The sequence below is a fragment of the Myodes glareolus genome, chromosome 2 (assembly GCF_982192425.1).
Source record: "Myodes glareolus chromosome 2, mMyoGla1.1, whole genome shotgun sequence".
In the NCBI taxonomy this organism is placed as follows: Eukaryota; Metazoa; Chordata; class Mammalia; order Rodentia; family Cricetidae; genus Myodes; species Myodes glareolus.
The window spans coordinates 125,082,933-125,109,880 of record NC_142027.1 but is presented as its reverse complement, the minus strand read 5'-3'; the positions used below and the strand labels follow the sequence as shown (position 1 = coordinate 125,109,880).

The following is a 26,948-nucleotide window of genomic DNA, read 5'->3' as shown; positions in this document are numbered from 1 at the left end:
GCTCTGTCTCCGGCTACCTAGTGCCAGGCCTGCCTACTCCTGGCAAACTCTGTGGCCTCCAACTTATCTAAATTCTCAAAGAGAAGCCCAGTGGAGACTTGGACCTGCTGGAGGAGAGACAAACCCAAGCCCAGACGGCAGTGGAAGACTGTCAATCAGCTCAAGATTGCCCAGCGAGCCCTGTTCCCACAGAGAGCTACTTTTTCTGGCAGGCCAGGGAGTCAACTTTTGTTAAAAACTCTTCCCTCTCATACAAACTCCCACAAACAAGTGCAGCTCCCCAACTAAACATGTCCATGCACGATGGCTTTCCTGTTTTAAGACGATCGGACACCATCACTTCCACTAGGACGGCACTGTATCCCACTGGGGAAGGAGATCTGGGGTGAACCAGCAGGTTTCTGCCTGGTGTGGCCATGCCAGGACAACCTGAGGCATGCAGCACGGGAGCCAGGCAGGATGGGAGAGGCGGCTGTGAGTACAGCGACCTTTGTCCTGTTTGCTCTTGGAGAGGGCTGGCCCTGCCAGTGCTGCCCTGTTCTCCCGGTGCCTGCCTGGGGCTCTAGGCTGCTCAAATGTTCTCTGCGCCTGAGGCAGCAGCGTGACTTTGGTGGGTGACAGAGACCTCTTTAGGCAGTTAGGGCACTGTGGAACGTGTGGAGACACTGAAGGGACTGGACAAGGTGTGTGTGCTCCTGCCCCACACCGAATCCCTTCCCTCTGGCTCTTTGCCAGCTGAAGGCTTATCATTAACTAGTCACTTAGGCAACCTGTGCCAACCTGGACACTGTCCCTGGGAGGAGCTAGGGCTGAGGGGCCCTGCAAATGTACTGCACAGCCTTCTTGACCCTTCCCAGCTCTGTCCTCTCTTTAGCCCTGCTCGCTGCCAAGTAAGCGGTTGTGTTGATGATCCTGATGAGGCTGCCTGGGCCTCTGGTTCCCAGAGCTGGACACAAACATGGAGACAGTGATGCCTGTCTGATGAGAAAGTAGGGTGCTCTGCTCTTCCCTGACTAGCTTCTTGCCCGAGTCTGTTTTTTGTTTGTTTTTGCTTTTTTCTTCTTTCTCAATCCTGAATGAAGCTACCAGGGCTTCAGACATTGAGCCAGGCAAACTATTTCTCTTGGGAGGAGTCTTTCTTGAGCTCCTCTTTCCTGTCCAAAGCTAGACCCTGGTTCCCATCCCCTTCGAATCGTGGAGGGCACTGCCTCTGGCAGCTCTGGCTCGGCTGCCAGAAGAGCTCTGGGAGGTCAGAGGGGAGCACCTTTCCCTTTCACTAACAACCCAGTCCAGCCCCTGTGCTTGAGGACTGGGTGTATTAATAGCAGCTGTTTTGTTTTCCCACCCCGGTGCTTGTCCCTGCGCTCGCTCGCACGGACGATAAGAACGCACAGTGTTCTCTACCAGCCACCCTTCTGCCCTCCCCCAGGAGAGGCAAGCTGGGGGCGTGCACTCCTCTGTTTAAAGCCATCACTGAGACAAACGCTGAGAAAATAGACTTAAAAGTTTATATTCGGTCTCTCTTGGCTACTGTTGCTGCTCAGCAAAGAAACTCTATATTGTTTAAAGCCTCCAGGCGAACGGGTTGCAAGGCAACCTTCAAACAATAGAAAATACCCCAAACTAAAAATAAGAACATGAAGGCATGGGAAGCGTAGTGGTGCTTTGGTGAAATCACCTTGCAGTCAAGGCGAAGGGGAAGGCCGTCAAGTGGATGCCTAGATCACATCACCGTGTGAGCCATTTATGCCCTCACTGTTGCGTCTCTGACACCCCAGGCACACTGGGCTCCTCTTCTTCCTATTCCTGAACGTTCTGTCTTTCCAGTGACCACAGTCCCCATCCTCAGATGCTTCTCTGTCCCAGGGAAAGTTCCTAAGATTAATAATCTATGGACGTGTCCTGAGGCTCTTGCCTTGAAGTAATCTCCCATCCCCAAGAAGTCCCTTGGAGGTCCCTAAGAAGGAAGCGGAGCACAGGGACAAGACTGTGGTCTTGGGAAGGGAGGAACACTACTCCTAGGCCGGCCTGGACTTACACTGAGACCCATACAGACAAAAGCAAAGCGAAAAAGAAAGCTCAAAGAGAAGAAGTACAGGAAGAAATACAAGCTGGATGGAGAGGGAAAGATAGGACAGGCTGAGGCCAAGCTTCACTGTGACCGGTCACACGGCCAGAGCAGGGGGCATCTCTGTATTTTGAGGATGGAGGAAGGGGCCTCGAGTCAAGAATGTGGTAGGTAGCTTCTTGAAGCTGGAAAAGCAAGATGGATGCCCTTCAGAGCCCAGAGAAGGAATACAGCCAAGCAGACACCTTGGCTTTTGGTTGGTAAGGACTTTGGGTTTCTGGCCTAAGAAATTTAAGACAGTGTCTTTAGAGCCTGTTCTGAAACTAGCTCTTGTAGACCAGGCTGGCTTCGAACTCACAGAGATCCGTCTGCCTCTGACTCCCGAGTGCTGGGATTAAAGGTATGCGCCCCCCCCCTTAAGACAATGTCTTAAACAATCAAGTTTGGTGTTATTTGTGTGGCAACATCAGGAGACAAATACAATGTCAGGAGACAATACAATGTTAAAAGTAGAACCAGATGGGGGGTCTGAGTGGGGAGGTGGAGGGAGCAGGAGGAGGGGAGGGATAGGGAAGTGGATTTGGCATGTAAAATGAGAAAAGACAGTTTTTTTAAAAAAATAAATTAAGATAAAAAAATAAAATTTAATTATAAACAAACAAATAAACAAAAAGTAGAACCAGTGGCCCTCTGATGAAGTCAAGAAACCCACGGTTTGTTCTTCAGCACATGACACTCCAGGACCAGACCAGGAAGGCAAAACTTGCCCTCCATCTCCCGCACCTTATAGCAGGTGGACCCCCAGGGTCTGGCCCCTATAGTAAGAAAAAGGCTATGCTCTCTCTTCCTGTCCCACCCTCACAGCTGTCCTCTCACCGGCTGCCAGGTCAGGTTGGTCAATAGATTATCTTCAGCAGCTGGGATGCTGTATTTTCTCCCATAACTTGTGACCCATCCAACTAGTGACCCAGAAAGAGATCAGACTGGAAAGGGAAACCAGAGGTTAGCAAAGCAAGTCACCTCATCAGCTCCACCTCCACTGCAGGCTGCCAGCCAGCAGTCACTGCGGATTCTCCCCGGCCTCTCTGGAAGGAGCCATGGGAGGGAGACCTGCAGGCCTTCTCTGGAAGCAGGCTCACCTTGTCTCAGTCTGCTCGCTGACTAAATGTCTCCTAAGGACTTGCACGAGAGAGCCCATAAAATCTTCACCATCTCAACCAAAGCAAGAGGAAAACACTGGAGCCCCCTGTCTCTTGGATCCTAATTTACTTTGTTCTCCCTACATTGCTAGGAGACGGGAACCATCAGTCCTCTTTTATAATCTGGAGCCCCGAGTAGTGGAAAGGGTGAGTAGTACAGCCAAAGGCACGCAGCAAGTCAGACTGAACCGAAGCAGACCCACAGGGCCCGGGTCTCAGGCCCAGTTCTGGGCTTTGGTTGTACAGGTCAGTGGGGTGTGGCCTCTGGGTAAGTGGTCTCAGTGGAACACAGAGACATAAAATCATTAAACCTGTCATTACAAGGCAGGCAACTGATGTCCCAGTAGAAAGGTTTTCCAGTCTTGGGAAGGATCTATATTGCTGTGTGTGTGTGTGTGTGTGTGTGTGTGTACATGCGTGCATGTGCATGTGCGTGTGCGTGTGTGTGTGTGTTTGGAAGGTAGTCAGGGGAGAAGGGATGGCACTAAACCACTGTCATCGGGTCAGGGTATGTGTGCTCTACACATAGACACAAACCCAAGAGCTCCCCACCAGTGTCAATGCACCTCCCTTTCTAGCTTCTCTCGGCTCTCCTGGTTTTTCTTCCTCTACCATTCTTTTGAGAGATCGTAAACTCTAACTTCAGGAGCAATGCTAATAGACTCCCCAGAGTCATTGCCAAGGACTGCACTGCCTAAGACTGAATAGCTGCTGAGCCTCTGCTACCGGAGCAACCAGCACCCACAGCCGCGCACACGGAACAGCTCAGCTCAGGGCCGCCAGTCTGCTGACCTTTCTCAGAGACAGGCTTCAGGGACACTCATTTCGGACTCTCACGAAAGGATGCCCCTTTGTTTCCTGTAAAAGCAAGAGAATGGAATGGACTTGATTTCAAAAGACACTTTGAGTCATAAGTATCTACAGATGTACCGGTTACCCCTGGGGGCTGCTGTGCACACGTGGATGTGTAGCGTTCTGCCAGGTGCCACCCTCAAGGGCTCAGAGTGGGCAGAGCTGGACTGGGCAGAGGTGGAATCAGTAACTGATGTATGTAACATATGTGTAAATATATATATGATCACACACACATATTCCATAAACGCACACACCCAATAACAGAATAAATGATACCAAGACTCAATCTCAAAAGATGCAGAAAAAAATACAGCACATCCTTTTCGGAGAGAGACACTCAAGGATGTCTACCAGACACTCCAAATACACACCTTAGCTAAAAGTGAAAGATGAACAAAGACATCCAAGTTCAAAACTTCTATTTGACATTGTTCTGCAGGTTCTAGCTGGGGCAAGAAAAATAAACCAGCAAGTGTTGGCAGCCTGGGTTGGTGTCCCAAGCCTGTGATCCTAAGGTAGAGGCAGGAAAATCCAACATCCAAGGTCAGTTCAAAGGTAACTTGCATAAAACGAGACTTTGTTTGAAAAAAACTAAACTAGAAACCCAAGTCAAAACTTCAGCCCCCCACAAACAAAACACAAGGCCTGCTGGCAGCAGTGGGAGAAATCGCAATCTTTATACAGTGCTTCACTGGCGAGAGGGTGGCTCTGAGAAACTGAACATAAGAGTTACCATAGGACTCAAATGCCACGCCTGGAGGGCAACCTGCTAAATGAAATAAACCATTCAGAAAAGGGCAAACAAAGGCTGAGATCCCACTTCCGGTAAGTACCTAAAACAACCACACTAACGAGAGAGGGGTGGGGTGGGGGGGAGAGAGGGGGGGGGGGCTGGGAGGGTGGGGGGAGGGGGAGAGAGAGAGAGAGAGAACCCAGCGAGATGGTGAGGGGAAGGCAGAGATTGGTTATTTAAATGGATACACAGTTTTTACAAGAGGAAACAAGGTCTGGCCTGCAAAACAAAACCAATGTTCTTCCCTGAACCATAACTTCAAAGTAGCTAAAGGGCCAGGCATGGTGGTGCAGGCCTTTAATCCCAACACTCAGGAGGCACTGGCAGGAGGTTCTTGGTGAGTTGAAGGCCAGTCTTAAAGAATAAAATAAAAATAAATAATATATAATGTAATATATAAGATATTATGTATTACATATTATACATAATATTACATATTATATATTATTATATAAATAAATTAAATTAATAAAGAATAAAATAAAGTAAAAAGTGGTTAAGAAGCTTGAAGACCTGAGTTTGAATGCCCGACCCCACACAGGTGAAAGGAAAAAAGGGACTCTACAGAGCTACCCCCGACCTCCGAGCACACACTGCGGCATGTGCACACCTGTACTCACATCACATCACACACTGCGGTATGTGCACACCTGTACTAACACTCACATCACACAAACCTATCATTTAAATGTGCAGACAGAAAGTAAGTCAGTGGTTGTTCAACATGGGGGAGGGGTACTGGGAGAAGCTGCCGGTCGCGGGGTTTCTCTTCAGGGTGGTGGAATATTCTAGAAATAAATGTAGTAATGGTTGCACAACACTCAACAGATTGGGGGCCAGCTAGATGGCTCAGCAGGTGTGAGTGCTTGCGGCTGAACTTGTGCACGACCCCCGGAGACCACCCGCTAGAACTGAAATTGTCCTCTGGCCCCCACGGAAGTGCCATAATACACAGGCCCATCCCTTACGATAAATAAATAAGTGGGGGGCTGGGGGAAGGAGCACTGTCGGATCACACGCTTAGAGGCCCAGAACAGAACGGGGTCTGTTTCTTTTAAACCCCAGTTACTATCAGGCTGGTACTTTTCCCTCTTGTTGAAGGATGGGGTATGAAGCTGTTGCCGTGACAGAAAGGGAGGCGTGCTCTCCACAGACAGGAATAAAGCTACCTCAGCTGAAGCACTCAGAAGAATGACTGCAGAAGAGATGCCACCCAGTGTCAGAGCCGTGGTGTGAGAAGCTTCCAGAATAGTTGGGTAGGTCAAGCCCCGGGCAGAATGCAGCTAAAAACTTCTACTGCAGGGGCCCGCCAAAGGGCTTTCAGGCCCCAGAGCTGTTTTTCGAGATGAGGACGTTCTACACTGCTTAATCACTTTATAAATCTCTCTTGATTTCGGGGCATTTTAGAGACCCATATGTGCCTTTTGATTTGTTTTTTCATAACTTAATTACACGCTGAGGCACTACGATAGATACAATCTTCAGAGCGTTTACTTTCGGAGCACTAGGCCTAACGGCTGGAGTTTACAGATAGAACAGACACAGAAAGCCTCAGGAACGCGGATGAACCAGAGTGTGTTGTGAGAAGGAAACCAGCCAGGAAAGACAGAGGATGCCAGTTGCAAGGTGCCTGCGATCAACATCAGGAAGACAGAAACAGGCAGGGTAGGTGCCAGCAGGGAAGGAGAGTAGGCAAGGACTGCTGGACCCATCTCAGCGCTTTCGCTCCTGCAGGATGGAGTCTGCAGGGTTCACGTGCGGCAACAGGCTCATGGGAGACACCGCTGACGGGGACACCACCGAGAGATGGGGGAAGATGCCGCCTGGAGCTCAGGCTCATTAGCTCAGCACTTGGGGGTCAGAGTTTGAGGCCAGCCTGGGATATTTCGTTTCTGCCACATTTTAACAAGATTTAAAATACAGCACCGAGCTAAAAGCCTGAGTTCACTTTATTGTCCTTATGACTGCCGTGGAAAGAATTCTTAAGTGTGATGACCCTGCTGATGTGTTTATCTTTTTAAATAATTTTTTTTTTTTACTTGTGATGGAGTTATGGAAATAGGCCACTTGGTTTAATTTTGTGATTCTTTCTACTTCCTGGTTCCTCCTGATTATGCAATTCTGGGGTTACAAATGGGTAAAAAGGAAAAGTTCGTGTGCCAGCCTGGTATTTTTCATGGTATTGCACTAAAGAGGAATGAGAAATGTTTTCATTTACATGAAGATTTAAAGCAGAATATTTATGTGTGCCTGTACTTGCATAAGGTTATGTGTACTGTGTGTGTAGGTGCCCCAGGAGGTCAAAGGTCATAGGACGCCCTGGGACTGGAGCTCCAGCAGCCCTGAGCCACCCGATGTGGGTACTGGGAACCCAACTCAGATCCTCCTCAAGAGCTATGTCTCCAGCTCCCACATCAAGATAATTTTTGACAAGGTCTCCCTATGTAATCTGGCTGACCTTCCATAGCCCAGGCAGGCCTAGAAGCTGATGTGATCCTCCTGTCTCAGCCTCCCAGGTTCTGGCATTACAGCAGTACCACTATACTCAGGTCGACATAATGTTCCCATAAAAAAATTCTCTTTAAGTAAATTTGAATCTGGGGGGATTCACAACTAGGTAAGATATCTTCTCTCTTACTGTACTTCAGGCATATTAACTGAACTGTTATTTTTATTTTATTTTTTACAATTTATTGCTTTTTATTTTATGTACATTAGTGTTTGCCTGCCTGTATGTCTGTGTGAGGATATCAGATCCCCTAATGAAGGAGATCTGAACTAAAGTTACAGACAGTTGTGAGCTGCCGTGTGGGTGCTGGGAACTGAACCCAGAGCCTCTGGAAGAGCAGTCAGTGCTCTTAACTGCTGAGCCCCCTCTCCTGCCCCTTGAACTATTTCTTCTTTCAATAAACCTAAGAAGTCACAGAATCCATCTTGAGTAGCACACAAAATCTTGCAGAGATTCAAAATAATTTTTTGTCACACTGACTCCAAAATGTAACCATTTTCCCAAAGTACTTGATTCAAGAGAAACTTAAAAGGACAGGTACTCATGAGACTCGGGGCAGAAGGTGAGCTCTGGGAACAGCCACTCACTGTCACACAACATACCATGTGACTTCTGAGTTGCCATCCCTGCCTTTGAACAATAACCATCTATGCACTGCCGAGTGTCTTAAAGACACAGTAACATTCGTGGTCTGTAAACTTCTTCCTAAGCCTCATGGGTGTTCTAGTGTTAGATTTACACGTATTTTTAAGATATTTTATTTTTAGCTATGTGTATGTTCTTAAATCAGCATGTGCACATGTGTGCAGGTGCCTGCCAGAGGCCAGAAGAGTGCGGGAGTTACAGAACGTTGTGAACTACCTGATGTAGGTGCTGGGAGCCAAACTTGTTTCCTCTGCAGAGAAATATGGACTCTTAACCATCGAGCCGTCTCTCCAGCCCCAGATTTATATATTCTTTGATGCTAAGAGTTGGTGACTTCCGAGTTCAAAGTTCACAGGCCACATTGTTGCAGCACTGTTCATCCTGTGGTTCGAGACCCCTTTGGGTGTAGAAAGGGGCTGCGGGCAGGCCTGCTTTTTGCCTCACCCGGCTCCCGCACGGCTAGCTTAGTCCCAGAAATAACAACATACAAATTGTATTCATTTAAGCACTGCCTGGCCCATTATCTCTAGAGAGTTAGTTACTAACTAACTCTCATATCTTGATATTAACCCATTTCTAATAATCTGTATCACACCATGAGGTGTGGCTTACCGGGAAAGATTCAGCATGTCTGACCTGGTGGCAGACTCCATGGCTTCTGGCTCATAGCCCTCTTCCCAGCATTTTGTTCTGTTTACTCCGCCTACCTAATTTTCTGTCCTATCAAGGGCCCAAGGCAGTCTCTTTATTGACCAATGAAAATAACACAATAGACAGATAACCCTCCTCCATCATTTCCCCTTTTTCTGTTTAAACAAAAAAGAAAGGCTTTCATTTTAACATAGTAAAATTACACATAACAAAACAGTTATCAAGCAAGAATTACAGTCACAATATTTATAACTAAATCTTTATCATAATAATGGAAAACTATAACTACGACTATTCATTCTTTAACTCCATCAAAGACTCCAGAAGGATATATTACCTAAGTAAACAAGAAGTAAGCAACTTCCAAAACTCTAGAAATGACAGAGACATCTCGCTGCCTGGACAGTCACCCAAAGTTCCTCTGTATCGTTGGGGCACCCATCTTCAGCCTTCAGGCCCATAATATCCAGAGACATTTTCATGAAGCAGGAAATTTCAAAGGCAATTCAGTCACTATCTGCTGTGTCCTGCAGAATGTCTCGCAGACTCTTTCATGAATCAGGAACTCCGAAATATCATCTCACCTTTAGGCAAGTTCAGCAGTCCTCTCTCTGCAGGTTCTCTGTGTCCAGTTTATACAACAGTCCAGGCAAGAGCAGTTTCTTGCCCAAATGACTAACCAACTCCATAAGGAGCCTCTTCGATGCCCATCTTCCTCTTGAAGTAGATTGGTGCTGCCAGGAGCAGACGTGTCTCATTGTCATGAAAAGTCCTAAGTTATTAAAACATTAAATGCCATGTTCTGTAGTCTTTGAAAGATATGAATGTCTATCTGAAATATATCTGTGCACTTCTAGAAAATCAGACTAACATTACTACAAGCTTGACTATTATCGATATTATCCATTAACAACCTATATTTTCTAATTATACATTACATTTTTAAAATGAACTACACAATCACAATACATCAGTCAAGATCAGAAATATATATACATATAACAAAATTGACCTTAAAATCCATACCAATGAAATTATTCATAACTATATCATATCCCCCTTTAATGTAAAAGAACATTTATAAACAATATTTGGGAATATGGACGTAGTTATTTCTCTCCAAACTTCTTCCTGCTGTATAGGGGCGCAGTTAATCAGGTCTTTCATGGTATAACCTGTCTGCCAGGTTCATCTCAGTCGGCAGTTGAGTGAAGAAATTTTTTGAGGGTGTTCACAGAAACCTTTCAGGAGGGCGTGGTCTATCATACCATATTGGGATAGAAGCAATCCACAGGGTCTCATCCTCTGTGAAAACAAAAGAAGGACCTCCTTTCCAAAGCATCATATTCTTAGACCCAAATTCTGAAGTCAAGGTATTTTCAAAATATCTATCTTGGATTAATTCTGCAGCATTTATAAGCAAATGTCTTTTGGCGACTGTTGCTCCTTCCTCAGCATTCAAACAATTCAAAGAGAGCATAATAGTATACAGTATCAAGATTCTCTGTGTATTTTCCATCTTTATGCAGCTTTATTTTAACCTCTATTTCTTTTATTTTTTCTTTTAACTTTTGGCTTTTTGAGACAGGTTCTCTGTATATATCTTTGTCCTGGAATAACTCTGTAGACCAGGCTGTCCTTGAACTCACAGAGATCCACTTGTCTCCGCCTCCCAAGTGCTGGGCTCAAAGGTATATGCTACCACACCTTGAATTCACAGAGATCTGTCTGTCTCTGCCTCCCAGGCACTGGATTAAAGGTGTGTACTACCACACCTTGAGGTCACAGAGGTCAGTCTACCTCTGCCTCCCTTGTGTTGGGATTAAAGGTGTATACCACCACACCCAACTACTCTCTTTCTTCCTTTTTTTACCCTAAGAAATTTAACCTTTAGCCTATATATATTTTTAAGTCATAGTAAACTATTTAGAGGTTTTCCTTCCTCTTTGACTCTTTTTTTACTGTATATCTCTTTTTCTGACCATATGAGTCTAAAACCGTGGCTTTGATGGCTAGACCCAGTTCATTTCTTAGCTTTCCAGACTCATGGTAGAGGTACCAGCCAGAGCTGTGTTCACTGCCACAATTCTATGGCGTTTCAAGGTCCTTGTCAGCAAGCAAGCTGCAGCATTCTGCTCACAGACCATTCTCAGTCAGACTGCTGGCCTGAAAGAGTCAGAGTTTGCCCTGGCAGGACGGCCCAGAAAGCCGGCATTTTAAAGCAGCACAGCTTTTTCCCTGCTATGGCTGAAAACCGAAAAGCGTGCGTTCAGCTTTTCATCAACGTTTAAGTGTTTCGTGGCAGGACCTCTTAAAAGAGCCACAAAGTTTTGCAGCTAAAGCTGAGTCAGGAAGCCTCTCTTAGATGAAAGCCTTGCTTGCCTCTAGCAAGCAGAGCAGACCCGAGAAATTGCTGCCATCAAGAAAACATGCTTTAGTCCATTCTTTCCCAAACTTTCTCAGGCTTTCTGTGGATGCAGTTATCCACGTGGGCGCCATCTGTAGAAAGGAGCTGCGGGCAGGCCTGCTTTTCGCCTCACCCGGCTCCCGCACGGCTAGCTTAGTCCCAGAAATAACAACATACAAATTGTATTCATTTAAGCACTGCCTGGCCCATTATCTCTAGAGAGTTAGTTACTAACTAACTCTCATATCTTGATATTAACCCATTTCTAATAATCTGTATCACACCATGAGGTGTGGCTTACCGGGAAAGATTCAGCATGTCTGACCTGGTGGCAGACTCCATGGCTTCTGGCTCATAGCCCTCTTCCCAGCATTTTGTTCTGTTTACTCCGCCTACCTAATTTTCTGTCCTATCAAGGGCCCAAGGCAGTCTCTTTATTGACCAATGAAAATAACACAATAGACAGATAACCCTCCTCCATCATTTGGGGGAGGGGATCAAACGACCCTTTCACAGGGGTCACCTAAGATCATCAGAAAACACAGGTATTTACATTATAATTCATAACAGTAGCAAAATTATAGTTATCAAGTAGCAATGAGATAATTTTATGGTTGGGGTCACCTCAAGATGTACTGTATTAAAGGGTCGCAGCATTAGGAAGCATTAGGCTGAGGACCACTGCTCTATCAACTTTTACCACGACAGTCACAGTCTCTTCAATTTTTTTTTTTTTTTGGTAAATTTTGTGGTAAGATCACTGGCTGCCTCTCTCTATGGAAGCGGGTACATATAGATAGGTGTTTCCATGTAGGATGCAAACTCCCTATAAATACTAGGGGTTAACTGGGTTGGGGATGTAGCTCAGTTGACAGAGTGCTTACCTAGCATGCATGAAGCCCTGGGGTTGCATCCCAACACCACAGAAACCAGGCATGGTGAAGCATGTCTGAAACGTAAGCACTTGGGGAGTAGAGGCAAGAGGAGCTGCTCAAAGTCATAGTGGGTTCGAGGCTACATGACAGCGCCCACCCACCTAACAAAAAACAAAACTAAAAAACTTAGAGATTTTTTTTTTTTTTTGAGACAGGGTTTCTCTGTGTAGCCCTGGTTGTCCTGGAACTCGCTCTGTAGACCAGGCTGGCTTCAAGCTCACTGCTTGTTAGGGAATCCACAGTGAGTTCTCACCGACTGGGACCGGCGCAGGAGCCGCATGCAGCTGTGCCAGGATAACTCAGTTTGCCAGGACAGGGCTCCCGGCCTCACCCACCAGTAAGGATCATGCTCCCTGATTTAATTCTGTCAGTGACTCTTTGGTCACAGAAAGATTTGCTCAAGAAAGCTGTTCCTTTTCTTTTTACCAATATTTACTGACCAAAGTGGCTCATCTGCCTAGTAGGCCCAAGGACTCAGTTCTGCTTTTTCTGTGCTTATAATCCAAGAGGAGGTCAGACAATCATGCAGTCAGCACACGGAACAGGACTTGGGATGGCTGACCTCGTTTTCACTTGTTGATTGTTCCTGGGTGACACCAAAATCGCGCGACTCAGTCCTAGCTCGCTCATCCACTGCTCTGAGCATCTGTGTGTGCATATTACAGTAATGACCGTGTATGATAGTCACCTGATAGGAATATGTGATGAGTCCTCTATCATCCCCGACCCACAGGCCCCACCCAGCTCCACCCCCTCGAGGGTCCTACTGGTTCCTAGGAAATCTCCTCCAGCTTGAGACCTGGGAGTGAAGGAAGGTGTCAGGAAAGAATGTTAATGCTTTTTCCAGTAGCTGATCTCAAAAGCTTGGCAGAAGGAGCAGAGTCCACTGAATATTTATATTCACCCTGATTAAAAGAACTCACCAAGTAGCTCTGTTGTAATCCTTTTTCTCCCTTTGGTGCTCGGGATCAAGTTTAGGGCTTCACACATGCTAAGCACATGCTACCACTGGCAGCTACACGCTCAGCCTCTTAGCTTTGTTATGAAGAATACATTATTTAGAAAAACAATACTTCTACCTATTTTCATTGTTTATTATATATAAGTTTTCTAGAAAGAACACTGGGAGCAAAGCTGCAGAAAATGACAGTCTGTGAGTGAGATTATAGATATCTTTTTATTTGGGTTTTTTTGAGACAGGGTTGCACTGTTTAGCCCTGGCTGGCCTGGAACTTGCTATGTAGACCAGGCTGGCACTAGCTCTTGAGAGCTGGGCTTAAAGGCATACAATATCACACCTGGCTAATTATAAATTCTTTAAACCTATGACATCTACACAGACACTGCATCATTCACACACCTCGCCAACAACAAACGAGGCACCGTTTACTCAGCTGACGGAAATACAAATTGGTGTCGGTTTCTGAGTGGCAACTTGACCCCATTTACCTATTTATTTATTGTTTTGAGACAAGATGCTCCTTTTAAATTTTCCTCTTTTTTTCCCCTGGTTTTTTGAGACAGGGTTTTTCTGTAGCTTTAGAGCCTGTCCTGGAACTAGCTCTTGTAGACCAGGCTGGCCTCAAACTCACAGAGGTCCTCCTGCCTCTGCCTCCTGAGTGCTGGGATTAAAGGCGTGCGCCACTGCCCCCGCTTGACTGGAGTGGTTAGTTTGTTCTATCTTTCCTGATGACTCACTTCAAATAAAATCTACTCTTCCTCTGGGGTATTCTCTTTATGAAAAATTTCCTTTAAGCACTCCAGGTCTGGGACATTTTGTAGACTATCTCTTTATTTTCTTTTCCATATCACTAAAATCACAGTTCCAAAGTTACGCAACTGGAGGAGTCTCTCGAACTAGGAAAAGCAAACTTTATTGCCTTCCCCCCCTCCCCCCGTACAAATCAATCAGCTCGCGCACCATGAGCTCTATTTGCTTAATCGGGTCAGCGTCGTGACTTTAGCAACTGCCCTGGTTCAATATCAATACAATCATGGAAATGTACACAGAGCAGTCTCCATGCACAGCCTATTTTTATAAAGAAGTAAAGGATTAAAGAAATGTTTTCAGCTTTTGAGTCAGGAAATTACAAAGTAACGCTGGTGTAACCATCTGTAATAATTAAACTCTTTGGATGAGTCCGTCATCAGACGGGAAGCGTCATCTTTAACAGTATTGTAGGTATGAGTTCTGTGTTGACTTTATATCCGGTCGAGATCATTTACCTTGTGGCTAACAATTGACGTAAAGCTTGATTCCAAAGCAAACAGCAAGGAATTCTTGAGCACAAGCTATCCTTAAAGTATTACAATATGGTGTCTTTATTTCCACGTGTGCTATGGGTGTGCACAGCATCTGAGTGGAAATTAATGTACTGTGTGTGCTGGAGACTGTTGCTGACAACATAACCATCTCTGTAAATGCTCTGGTTGCTTGTAACACATTAGGAAATTGTATGAAATAGAAGATAATACTATCCCTGGTGATATACTAAGTAGGATAAAACAATAATCAAACTATAATTCTTATTTGCTTAAAAGTAAATACACCTTATCAAGAAGGCTGTCTACATCATGCACTAATATGATGGGGATGGAGAGATGGCTCCGTGGCTAAGAGCACTCACTGCTCTTGGAGAGGACCTGGGTGCAGTTCCAGCACCCACATGTAGGTTTACAATCCCCAGTACCAGGGGACCCAGCAATCTCATCTGACCACTGTAGGTACCAGACACAAATGTGGTACACAGACATACATGTAGATAAACACTAAAGCACATAAAATAAAAAATAAATAAATCTGAAAAGAATGTAAAAGGCCATGATAACAAACTAAAAATGCCTTCAAAATACACAAAATAGCCTCTGAAAGGATGTCACCATAGTTCAAACCATCCACCTCCACGGGCTGACTGCAGGTACAGCTGGATGCCAACAGGCACTCAGGCTGGAGGCCGGACCAGTAGGGCTTCTCCTGTCATCTGGGACAGGTGGCACTAGCCTTAGAAGGGGACATTGGTGCCTCCAAAGTCTTCTATTGGACCTTACATCAAGCTGCAGTGAACCAAAATTTGAATGCCAAAAAGCAAAGGCAAAGGGTTAAGGCTGGCTGTTTTTCATTTCTTAGAAGCTAAAATATTTTAAAAACCAAGGACAGCTCAATTTAGATTACAAAAAGGTGCTCCGATGAAAAGCAAATGTGCTCCTGACTGTATTTTGAAGTAGATGGTTAGGAAGCTAATATAGAGTTTATGACTAAATATAACCCTCTTTTAAAGGCAGAACATATTGCTGGGGGGAAAATGTCCTCCATCCTGGGACTTACGGCACAGAGTAACTAAAATGTTTTTCCATTCGGTGACTTTGCAGTGTTGGGGAGTATCGTTCAGTAGACCCAGGGAGAAGTCCTAAATTGGAAAAGCAGCTGGGCCCAAGGTCATCTCTTGTGTTTCCAAATATATCTTGAAACAAATGTAAGAAGGGCACTTTGCTGAGTGTTATCTGGACATATATAGTTTCAATCAAATTCTGCAAGAAGTGTCAGAATAAAAGCTGAACATTTGTTTGACATGGCCAAGTTCCTGGCAAGTGGTCTTCTTGATGGCTGAGGCTCTCCCTGACAACTGGGCAATTGTTCCAATGAAAATTCTCCTGGCTCTCAAGGGAAAGAAACCAAGCACTGTGAAACACCAGCTTTGATTTTTTTTTAAACACAGGAAATCATATAAACTTATAAAAATCTCTCCCAACAAAAATATCCCTTTAAGATATTGTTCCTCAGCTAAATTCTTTAGCATTATCAAATCTTTTTTTTCACAAACCCAAAACTGTTACATACGATTTTTTAAAAAGTGTAGATGATACCTCCCTGAAGGCTGGATCTTTGTCTGGGTGTAAAACTATCCCCCAATATAATAAACAAGTTAGCCGGGCGGTGGTGGCGCATGCCTTTAATCCCAGCACTTGGGAGGCAGAGGCAGGTGAATCTCTGTGAGTTTATATTTTGGTTTCAAAAAAACCAAAAAATAACAAACAAATTAATTGGCCGACTGTCTGTTGCTCCTCCCCACCTTCAGTTAAGCCCAGAGATGATCACGTGCTCTTCTCTACACAGTGACCCTCTCGTTCCATCAGCAGTCACAAGGAAGCTGGACAGTGAGAACCAAGAGGCCGACAGCTGCTGCTTACCCCAGCAGCCCCTCCCTCATGCCCAGTGGTGCTGGCTTGTACCCCAGGGCATTCTCTTCTGGAGGCTTCATGTTCCCCATGGAGTCCCTGCTCCTCTCCAAGCCAGATTCTACGCGTGCTTCCAGGAGAGGCCGAAGCACGAGCGTTGTTCTTCATTGAGTTGGCCTAGGTCACTCACCCAAAAGGTCTTTCTTCCCTTTGAATTCTAAATTGATCTTTAACCCCCATAGGACTGTAGCGCCCTCCACACGACATAGAGGAAATAAACTGAGTCATAAAACAAGCGTCTGGAAGTCCAATAGAGTTCTGCTCTCCATAATAAACTTTGATGTCTTGAAATACCAAAACTTAGAGACAATCTGGGGGTAGTTCTGCTATTGGCTAGGCAAGCACTACAACCCCTGCTATCGCTGGCTCACTCTGGTGTCTAGACGCCATGCTTCTCCTGCTCCTTTGGCTCACCGGGGCAGTGGGCACCGCAGTACATTAGCTCCAGCTGTCCTCCCTGCCACTCTCTTTCTTCCTCCAGGCCCAACTCAATTCCCGCCTCTCGGTTGAAGCCTCCTCCACGTCTCTTTCATCTTCTGGTCTCTCCTACGTCCCTGGTTTTGTTTCTTCTTCTTTTCTCTTCACTATCCTCCTCCTCGCTCCCAGGGTGGTATTGAACTCTTGAGCTGGGGACCCTCTTGTCTCTCAAGACCCAGGACGGCAGGCATGAGCCACTGCGCCAGGTCCAGATCCAGATCCCAGTTTTTTGTTTTTTGTTTTTCAGAATGAGCATAGATTTAGGAAAAGCGAGAAAGAACCCCCAGAGTGGGGGCGGGTAGTGAAGAATACTCCAGATCACCGCTTTGGCTGGCCTTCCACAGCACCAGCAATTGAACACCTGGTAATTAGGTCTGGATGCTTACTGTTGCTTAATGTATTTTAAGCCAGCAGTCACACCTTTTCTTTTCACGTCTTTTCATAGTCAAGCTGAGGGTCTCCAGTGGATACGTGAAGCCAAGGAGTGCCAAATAATCCTTTATACTGTATACTGTATTTTTTCTATATATCATACATATGGTAAATTTTAACTTAATATAGTAACAAAATATGTCATATGCTGTGATAAAAGTTATTTAAAGCTTATGAATTTTTCATTTATAATTTCTTGGAGGAGAGTTGACCAAAGCTAAGTAAAGCACCAGACAGCAGACCTGTGGGTCAGCAGGGGCCGATGCTCAGAGCAGAGGAGCTGGGCACATACTGGTGCCCCCTCCTCTCCCTATCATGGGAGTGGCAGCCGGGCCACTCATGGAGCCCTCTTCTCATTTCCTGAACATGCTATATCCTTAAGTGACATTTATACTTAATTATCTAATTTGTGTGTGTGTGTGTGTTTGTGTGTGTGTGTGTGTGTGTGTGTGTGTGTGTGTGCATTCCTGCTTGTTGGTATGTGGGTTGTGTATATGCAGTATTCCAGTAGATGAGAAAGAAGAAATCAGTTCCCATAGAGCTGGAATTCCAGGCAGTTGTGAACCACCATGTGGGTGCCAGGAAACCAACCCAGGTCCTCTGCAAGAACAGCCAATGCTCTTAACTGTTGAACAATTCTCCAGCCCCTTATATATTTTTATATCTTCCATTTTTTCTCATGTCCATAAATCTTAACTCATCCTTGCAAATCTGGACAGGTCTCACCTCTCTTTAAAACATTTTTCAACCCATTTCAAAAGAAGTGCACATATAACATTACTTTTCTATGTAATATTTGAGTCTGTGACTTTTGGAAATTCTGTTTATTGTGTATATGTGTGGTCGGAGGACAATTTTCATTTCCATATGGGTTTCAAGGGTCAGCTCACATTGTCAGGCTTGGTGGCAAGCACCTTTGCCTGCTAAGCTACCTTGCCTGTCTGGCTATAAGGGTTTTAGAACAAAACTCAGTTCATTGTAGATCTTATATTTCATAACTTAGTTCAGAGTCATACACAGAAGATAATACTTGCATATAAACCAAAGAATAAAATTTCATTCTCCAGTTAGTAAAGTATCTTACAAATTCCTCTAGTTTAGAAAGAAGTCTTAGCAATTTTATAGAAAAAAATCAAGAGATGTTTATAACACAGCCGAAATAGTTTTGGATTTAATAAATTAAAGCATATTTTATAGTCTTGCTTGCTATGTTTTTTTGTATTTAAGTTTTTGTTTCACTTCAGTATTTTCATAAATAAAAAACTGGCCTTGCCCAACTATGACAACCTTACCACTCCAGTAGAGACAGACTTACACAGTACCCTGCCGAGCCTCACTCTGTCTGAGTCATCAGCTACTGCCTTCGTGAGTTCACTGACATCAGTTTTTAGAATAAGTCCTTGTCTAATTGACATAGCTCAATTCAAGCATTACGTAAATAAAATCTGTTCTTCAAATAAGTGAGCAAACCCAGTTTTTATTTTAAATTATTTTATACATATGGGTGTTTTGCCTGCATGTGTGTCTGTGCCCCATGTGTGTGATGTGTGAGGAGGCCAGAAGAGATATCAGATGCCCTGGAACTTCAGCTACAGACAATTGTGAGTCATCACATGGGTGCTGGGAACTGAACCCACGTCCTCTGCAGGAACAGCTGATGCTGCTAACCACGGAGCCATCTCTTCAGTCCCCAAATCCATTCTTTAAAAAGGTTCTCTAACTTTATAAGCATCACTAAGCAGAATTTAACGCACATGATAGTTCAGAAACAGACACCAGCTTCTTTACAAATAAATACTGTGTATAGAATGGGCTACACGTTGAGGCAGCAGTTTGGAGCACAGGTTTTAGACGCCGGCTCTGCCACTTATTACCTGGTCAGTCATACTGAGGAAGTCCCTGTGCTCCAGCTTCCCCATCTATAAACATGGAAGACTGTCCTACCTCACTGAGAATCACTTTGTTTCCCGCACAGAAGCTTCTAGACTCTGCAGGGCATATCCCCGGCACTCGTAATGGTTCAAGTACTGTCTTCTTTATCAGCATGTCTGCAGGCTCTGGGAGATAAAATCTGCTCATTTGTTTAATTCGTGTTTTAAAAAAGTCCATGTGCCTGAGCTCTTTAAGGAGCGAGCAGGTTTCCCCGTGAGGAGTGAGTGGCATTGTGGCTGCAAGGGCAGAGCAAACCGACTAGGCACTGGCTGACAGGGCTCCCTCAGAGGGCCTAGCAGAAGCCGATGCCAGCCATTCCTGGGCTCCTCTCAAGGACCAGAGCCTGGACTCCGCTGATGTCTATGCTAGCTCCCAAGTGCAGCCTAAGTAGCTCCTCACAGAGACCAGCCGTCCCGTCCTCAGCTGCAGTGGGAAACAGAACCCTTCCATTTCTCCCTATGCTCTGACCAGTGAACTTCCGTAACAGGAACCAGCTCAGTGACGGAAATTGTGAAATCATCAGTGACCAAGAAAGTACTTCCAGTTTGCCAAAAGAGGGAGCATGGGAGCAGAAAGCACATGCTTGTTCAGGCCTCTCAAAAACTACTTATTTGGACTCTTAGTTTTATTTTTTTATTTCTTTCGCCAGGCCTGGGTAAGAATAAACCATATTCTTACACAACAAACCTGTTTTTTTTTTTTTAAAGACTACAAAGTCAGACATCAAAACACACAGATCATCTCTAATGATCCTTCTCTGCCCTCCCCAGACAAGACACTCACCTCATGCCTGGCTACCACAGCAAACAGCTCTAATTAGACCCCCTCATTTAGGCAAAGGGAGGAAGGTAATTACGCCTGTGACAAAGGTGCCGATCTTTCCCTTTTCTAGCTGCTGTAGGCTGTCTGGAGGACGGTGCAGTTACATATACTCCAGACCTACCTCACCACAACACGGCCAAGCTGTGGGCAAGCAAGCTCAGGACAGGCTAATCCGCAAGGCCCATTATACCTGCTCCCGGAGGCAAACTCCTTCCTGCCAAGCAGGAGGCATGATGTAAGTGCCTAGAACTCTTTGCGGAAACCAGCCTTTTGTTCACACTCTCAGGCGCACACTGGGCAAGACCTGTGTAAGATGAGGGTTGTCTGAGACACACACCTCCACAGTTATTTTTCAATACAAACTTTGCCTTTGAAAAGACAGCTTTGCCTGCATTACTCATGATGCATTTTTTTTCCAAATTCAAATCCAAAGAATTCTGCCAATTTACACATTTTTAGTTGGAGTGCATATAGAGCCTCTTATTTTACTCAAATTATTTTAAAAAATGCTTGGTATCATTTTAGCATTAAAAACTTGAGAAATACATTTGGAAAGTACAGAGAGCTTAAAATTTTCTCAAAGATGTATAAATGTCATGCATGCTAAGAATCCGGCAGAACAACAAGCATCAAATAAAGGCAAATGTGATTCAGTGACTTCTTTAGAGCTGCTGCCTGCTGAGTTAGAGCAACATGGCAGGAAGCATCAGCCTAGGGGAAAGCTAGTGGGGCAACAGGTTCTGGTCTGGCTTCTCTTCACGTCCAACTATTCTAAGGCCCTCCAGCTGCTCCCCAGTTCTGGAAAATGTGACCTTGAATCCAGCCAATTCTAACAGGAAGTACGTCTTACTTCTAGATTCTTGTAAAGGGTAACCTTTCCGGGATTATTTCCTTAACCAACAGTGAGCAAGCGAGAGGGAGCTGCGGTTGACAGTCAGTCCTCACAACAGCTGGCAACAGCAGCCCCAGAGAAGGAAATCTGACTGCAGAGGAAGACTCACAGGCTACATTTTTCTCCTTTATTTGGGCCATCACGTGAAAGACACACTATTTTCTAAAATGATTAAGTACTCTCATCAATTAGCCAGTTAGAATATTAACCTTGGAGGAAAAAATGGAGCAACCTCTTCTTTACTAAGTGCCAGCTGTCAAAACCTGTCAGGGTTAGCTAAGGCTTGTTAATGTTCCAATCAAACCACGGACGAACGGAAGGGAGTCTGCATGAGACCCATTAAGTCACATTACTAAGTGTCCAACGTTACATAAAAGCTATAAATAACTTGTTCTTTTAGAGGTTTTTTTTTTTCCAATTTGCTTTTCTTGAAGTAATAACGATGCTCTGCTTCAATTAATAAAACAGTCTCGGAGCTGCCTTTGTGTGTAATCTGCACACTTGTTCTGTGCGGAGCAAAGATGGCAGGTGATAATCAATCAGAACCCAGGGGAGCAGGCCTGCAGGCTGTCATTCACAACCCCAAAATTTAAAAGGAGACCCAGAAGTAGTGTAGGACTAGAACACAGTAGCCTCTAGGTTTATAATCTTGTGAGATTATCTCTGGGGGAATAAATGTGGTATCTGTAAACGTCACCTAGTGTTTCAAATATTTGTTGCAGAATTAACATTCTGGCTAATGAAGCATTATATACTACTGAAAACACACCAAGCCTACAACTAATCTGGCATGAACATAATATACTTCAGTGTCCAAAAATTATTACTGAATTAAGAAGGGTTTCTTTCCACACACCAATGCATAGTCTTGCCTCTTCTAGCTTCTCATCTTCCAGAGAAAGACATGAGAGTGCTGGTAGCTGACAGTTGCCCAGCAGACGGTGAATAAACAGAGGACCAGACTCAACCATGAACTGGAATGCTCATCTTCTCCTTCCTCCCTTTCTCTTCTTTGTGAGTGTGTGTATGAGTGTGCCCATGTGCACACCGGTGTGTGAATGCATTCGAGTGTGTATCTGTGTGTGGAATAGAGGCTGACTCTGCGATTCTGATCACTAATAGGCTTCCAATATTAAGAGCAGATCAGACGTGATAAAGAGATGCATGTCTGTATAGTTTACACAACACAGACGTTCATTCCTTTTTTTAAAGGGCAGTTAAAAAGAACTAGCCTGACCAGGTGGTGGTGGTGGCACACGCTTAATCCCAGCACTCAGGAGACAGAGGCAAGTGGATTTCTGTGAGTTGGAGGCCAGCCTGGTTTACAAGAGCTGGTTCTAGGCCAGGGTCCAAAGCTACAGAGAAACCCTGTCTCGAAAAAAAATTAAAAAAATAAAAAAGAACTAGCCTACAAAGGACAGACTGGCAATTTAAATCAAGTTTCCAAATCTAAAGGCAAGAATTTTGAAAACAGATTGAAACCAAAATGAAGTGAAAGAACATACAAGTTTAACATCTCTCTTTAAGGAAAACCAAAGAAACCCTTATGTACCTAGCTCAAATAAAGCAGAGGTTGGATGCACTTTGGGTTCCTGAATTTCACTAGGAATCCTGTATTAACTTTTTTCGCCCACAGAGCATCTACGTTTTAGGACAGTTTTAATATTTATAATAACAGTCCTCAGGGCAAGCATATGATGGTATTATTAGTTCTCCATTCGATGTCTGGGGAGACATTCTGTGAGATGAGAAGTGAATATTAGAAAACACTTTGAAAAGAAAAGATTGACACAGCTCTATTATTTAAGATCAACAGCCATTACATGTACCAAGCTTTATTTGCTTTTAAATCGCATGAAGAGAACAAACGCTTTTCAAAATATTAAACTGGTTTGCATTAACAGAGGAGAAAGAAACTGAAGTGAAACCACAGGGATTGCTGACTTCAGACAAATATTTCTTCAAAACAAGAGATTCTAGTTCCTCAAAGAGTCCTCTAGCGTCAGAAAAAAAGACCAAGAAAAACATTAATCCCCCAGTTATTACGGCTTTAAAAACGACATGGGTCTTAATGGACACGTGTTTACATTAGAGATAGCAAGCAGAGTCCCTTTCTCATAAAACTCAGGACATCACTTGACGTCTAAACTAAACAAACAACGCAAGCCTCTTCTTCATGTTAAAAAGACTTCTAACCTGATCCGCCTTCTCTTCATTTTCCAAGACTTTAGGAGAAAGGAGTCTGAAAGCAAAAGGATGAGCGAATCCTTCCAGGGAGGAAGCAAGCTTTGCTGGTGATGCACTCGCAGCCAGCGGCACCGGCTAATGCACAGCCTGCACAGGTTCAGAGCACTAGCCGGTCCTCTCCGCCCTCCTGAATTACCTGACCGATGGAAGCTTGGCTTTGTTGCTTTAGGAAGCACTGCTTTTTACATTCCATTAGTTGTTCGAGATCACGCCACATCTTTGCCTGCTTCATGTTTGGACCATGACTTTCTCGTACAGCTTTTTGTTTTTCCCGGAGTTTCTATCATTAAAAACAGAAAAAATAACAATAAAGTATTAGTTAATGAGATTTACTTCTGTCGCCTGGTGGTGGTGGTGGCGCATGACTTTAATCCCAGCACTTGGGAGGCAGAGGCAGGTGGATCTTGTGAGTTTGAGGCCAGCCTGGTCTACAGAGCTAGTTCCAGGGCAGGCTTCACAGTTACAGAGAAATCCTGTCCTAAAAACCAAAACAAGAAAGAAAAAAAAAACCCCAAAAGAAAGAGATTTACTTCTGTCATCACGAGGCAGAGGAGTATGATATGTTTTGTATATTTCATGAGTGATAAAGAGGCAACTATGTTCTCTAAAACATGTACATTAAGAATATTTTAAAAGTTAATTAAAATTAACATATATGTAAAATAACCTGATGTTAAAAAAATCAGAAAAAGGAGCTGTAGAGATGTCTCAGGGGTTAAGAACACTTGCTATTCTTGCGGAAGGCTCAGGTTTGATTCTCAGGACCTACACGGTGCTGGAACGCCAGTTCAGGGACTCTGATGCATACATGTGGAACACTTACATACGTGCAGGCAACAGACACACACATTTACAAACAAATATTGCTTCTCAGCCTTTTGGCTAAGATCAAGTGTAAGAAACAAAAAAATTATGAGAAAAACAAAAGGAAGAGAGGGGAAGGAAAGTGGGGAGGGTAACAGAAGGGAATGGAGGGCAAGAGAAGGGAGGAGAAAAAACAAAGGAATCAGGGAACAGTCTGGTCTAAGCACAGAATGTAGAGGACTTGAAATCAAGGGACCGGAGGTTCAGCTGCGGCTTTGTCCCATTGTCCCATTATTAGCAAGGCACTTAGGTCCCTGGACCTTAGCCTTCTCAATGCTCAGCTGCAGTGAACGACAGGGAGCAATGCGAATGTGTGCCTCACGCCTTCTTCCTTCATGTGCTAACAGACGGGAACACTGGATGACCTAGGCTGTGCTGAGCATGTTATCATCAGTAGATGCTATATTCTACCCTGAAATAACGTACATTCTATGTAAATTCAAATTATCAAACCACTTTTGTATATCTTCTTCAGAGACATCAGTGATTTTTTTTTTTTTTTTTCAAGACAAGGTTTCTCTGTAGCTGTCAAACCTGTCCTGGAACTAGTTCTGTAGACCAGGATGGCCTCAAACTCACAGATCCACCTGCCTCTGCCTCCCAAGTGCTGGGATAAAAGGTGTGCGCCACCACCGCCAGGCAGTCGGTGATTTCTTTTTAAAAAGGTGTTTACTATTTAATAAGCCAAAATTTTTATGAGAAATATTTTTTATAAATAAGACCAGAAGCAGGTGGATCTCTATGAGTTCAACACCAGAGTGGTCTACAAAGTGAGGACAGCCAGGACTACAAAGAGAAACCCTGTCTCGAAAAACAAACAAAAAACCAAAACCCATTTATTTTATTTTTACTTCTGTGTATGAGTGTTTTGACTGTATGTGTCTGTGCCACCAGGTGCTTGTCTGGTCCCCATGGAGGCCAGAAGAGGGCACTGAACCCCTGGAACTGGAGTTACAGATACATGTGAGCTGCCATGTGGGTGCTGGGGACTGAATCAGGGTCTGTGGAAGGGTAGATAGCGCTCTTCACCACTGAGCCATCTCTGCAGCCCCTACAATTATTTTGTTACTAACAGTCTAGAAAGTTTCACCTGCTAACGCTGTTTTACTTACTGACTATAATTATAGAGAGAAGTAAAAACTGTTTTCAACTAATTGCAAAAGTAAACATCGGTTTGGAAACCAAGGAGGCTGATTAAAAAGAGTAGCCAGAGTGAAGAGACAAGGAGAAAGAAGGTGGAGCTGGCAGTGCACATATATGGAAGAGTATGACAGAAACACCGGCAGACGACGGTGGGAGAACATCACCAGGAGGGAGAGGCAAGCGAGACACAGCAGCCACCGCACAGGAACACACAGCTTTCCTCTTTTAGGACACAGCTCATCCACCGTCAGGACAAATGGGAATGCCGGTGGCCGATGCTTGCCCAAATAAGAGGATGAACCAGGATGAAGGCGAGATTTACACCACTGATTAAATACTGCCCACCCCAGTTATGGATACTAAAAGTAAATACAATAGAAAACAGTGAGAGAACACACAGGAGAATTTTCAGACACAACTCTAATGTAACATTTTTATACAATACAGAAAGCACAGGATTAGCATGAGAAAATTTATGTTGTGAGTGATGAATCTCACCACAAACATGTTTATGTTCACAAATTAAAAGTATCTGGGAAAACCATTAAAGAATGTTATGAATTTTAAGAGTTCTGAGCATGACTTTTTCAGATATAGTAAACCTAAATTACAATTTTTCTTATATTACTGAAACAATTTTCTTACCAGAAATGCTAACAACCTATAAAAATTATTTAAAGGAGAGACTATGGGTAGAGGAGATGGCTCAGTGGTAAGATGCCTGCTGCTCGAGCCTGAGGATCCAGGCTGGGATCCCATCACCTACACCTGTAACACTGGGAAGGGGACTGAACAGGAGGATCCCAGCACCTACACCTGTAACACTGGGAAGAGGACTGAACAGGAGGATCCCATCACCTACACCTGTAACACTGGGAAGGGGACTGAACAGGAGGATCCCAGCACCTACACCTGTAACACTGGGAAGGGGACTGAACAGGAGGATCCCAGCACCTACACCTGTAACACTGGGAAGAGGACTGAACAGGAGGATCCCATCACCTACACCTGTAACACTGGGAAGGGGACTGAACAGGAGGATCCCAGCACCTACACCTGTAACACTGGGAAGGGGACTGAACAGGAGGATCCCATCACCTACACCTGTAACACTGGGAAGGGGACTGAACAGGAAGATCCCATCACCTACACCTGTAACACTGGGAAGGGGACTGAACAGGAGGATCCCAGGGCCTTGATGAGGGAGAACCTCAGATCTCACAGTTCAGTGTGACCCCCAACTCAAGGGACTAGAAGAGGGCACTTATGGGTCTCTGGCCTCTGCGTGTGTGTACACAACACACACTTGGAAACACTAGCTTACTCGGGGTTGCCTTGGCTGTTTAGATCCTCTCTGGAAATGAAGAGTGAGGATAATTGTGTTATGGGTTAGTCTGGTTCATTCTGCTTAAAAATACTTTATATCCCATTGTGTCTATAATTTTCCCCAAGATCTTGCTTAAGTAAAAAATTACACTGGAAGGAGCAAGAATTTCTTCATGGTGTTGTAGATTGAAACCAGGCTTTTTTTTTTCTTTTTTTTTTTTTCTTTTTTTCTTTTTGAAACCAGGCTTTTGTACATGATTAGCATATGTATTACCACTGAGCTTCCCTCAGCTGAAGAATAATCTGTAAATGATTTAGAAATTAAGCTTGTAAAGGAATTTAAGGTTTCATAAACATTTCTGTACACATTAACATCCATCCAGATACTTTTCTTAATTAAAAGTGTGTGTGTGTGTGTGTGTGTGTGTGTGTGTGTGTGTGAGTGATAGGTGTTTTCTCTGCATGTATGTCTGCACCAATGTATGCCTGGTGTTCGCAAAGTCAAGAAGGGGACT

At 44.4% G+C, this 26,948-nt stretch overlaps 1 protein-coding gene and 1 long non-coding RNA gene across 7 annotated transcripts in view; one reads left to right on the top strand and one right to left on the bottom strand.

The window, feature by feature from the left end:
• The first annotated feature begins 2,741 nt into the window (after positions 1-2,741).
• LOC125408786 (uncharacterized) lies at positions 2,742-16,535 on the top strand. 4 transcript variants are annotated; one of them, XR_015737311.1, is made up of 4 exons: positions 2,742-3,414; positions 4,562-4,947; positions 6,017-6,171; positions 16,177-16,535. It is a non-coding gene; the product is annotated as an uncharacterized LOC125408786 (long non-coding RNA). The 4 variants fall into 4 exon arrangements; XR_014998319.2 differs by having other exon boundaries at positions 16,139-16,535; XR_014998309.2 differs by lacking the exon at positions 16,177-16,535 and adding an exon at positions 6,650-6,851 and having other exon boundaries at positions 2,743-3,414.
• A 6,137-nt stretch (positions 16,536-22,672) lies between these two features.
• Ift81 (intraflagellar transport 81) overlaps positions 22,673-26,948 on the bottom strand; it is a 72,945-nt gene continuing 68,669 nt past the window's right edge. For all 3 annotated transcript variants that reach the window (XM_048447358.3, XM_048447356.3, XM_048447360.3), the window contains one exon: positions 22,673-23,380. In XM_048447358.3, coding sequence (XP_048303315.1) covers positions 23,198-23,380 — 183 coding nt within the window. In that variant the 3' untranslated portion in view covers positions 22,673-23,197. The remainder of the gene's footprint in view (positions 23,381-26,948) is intronic.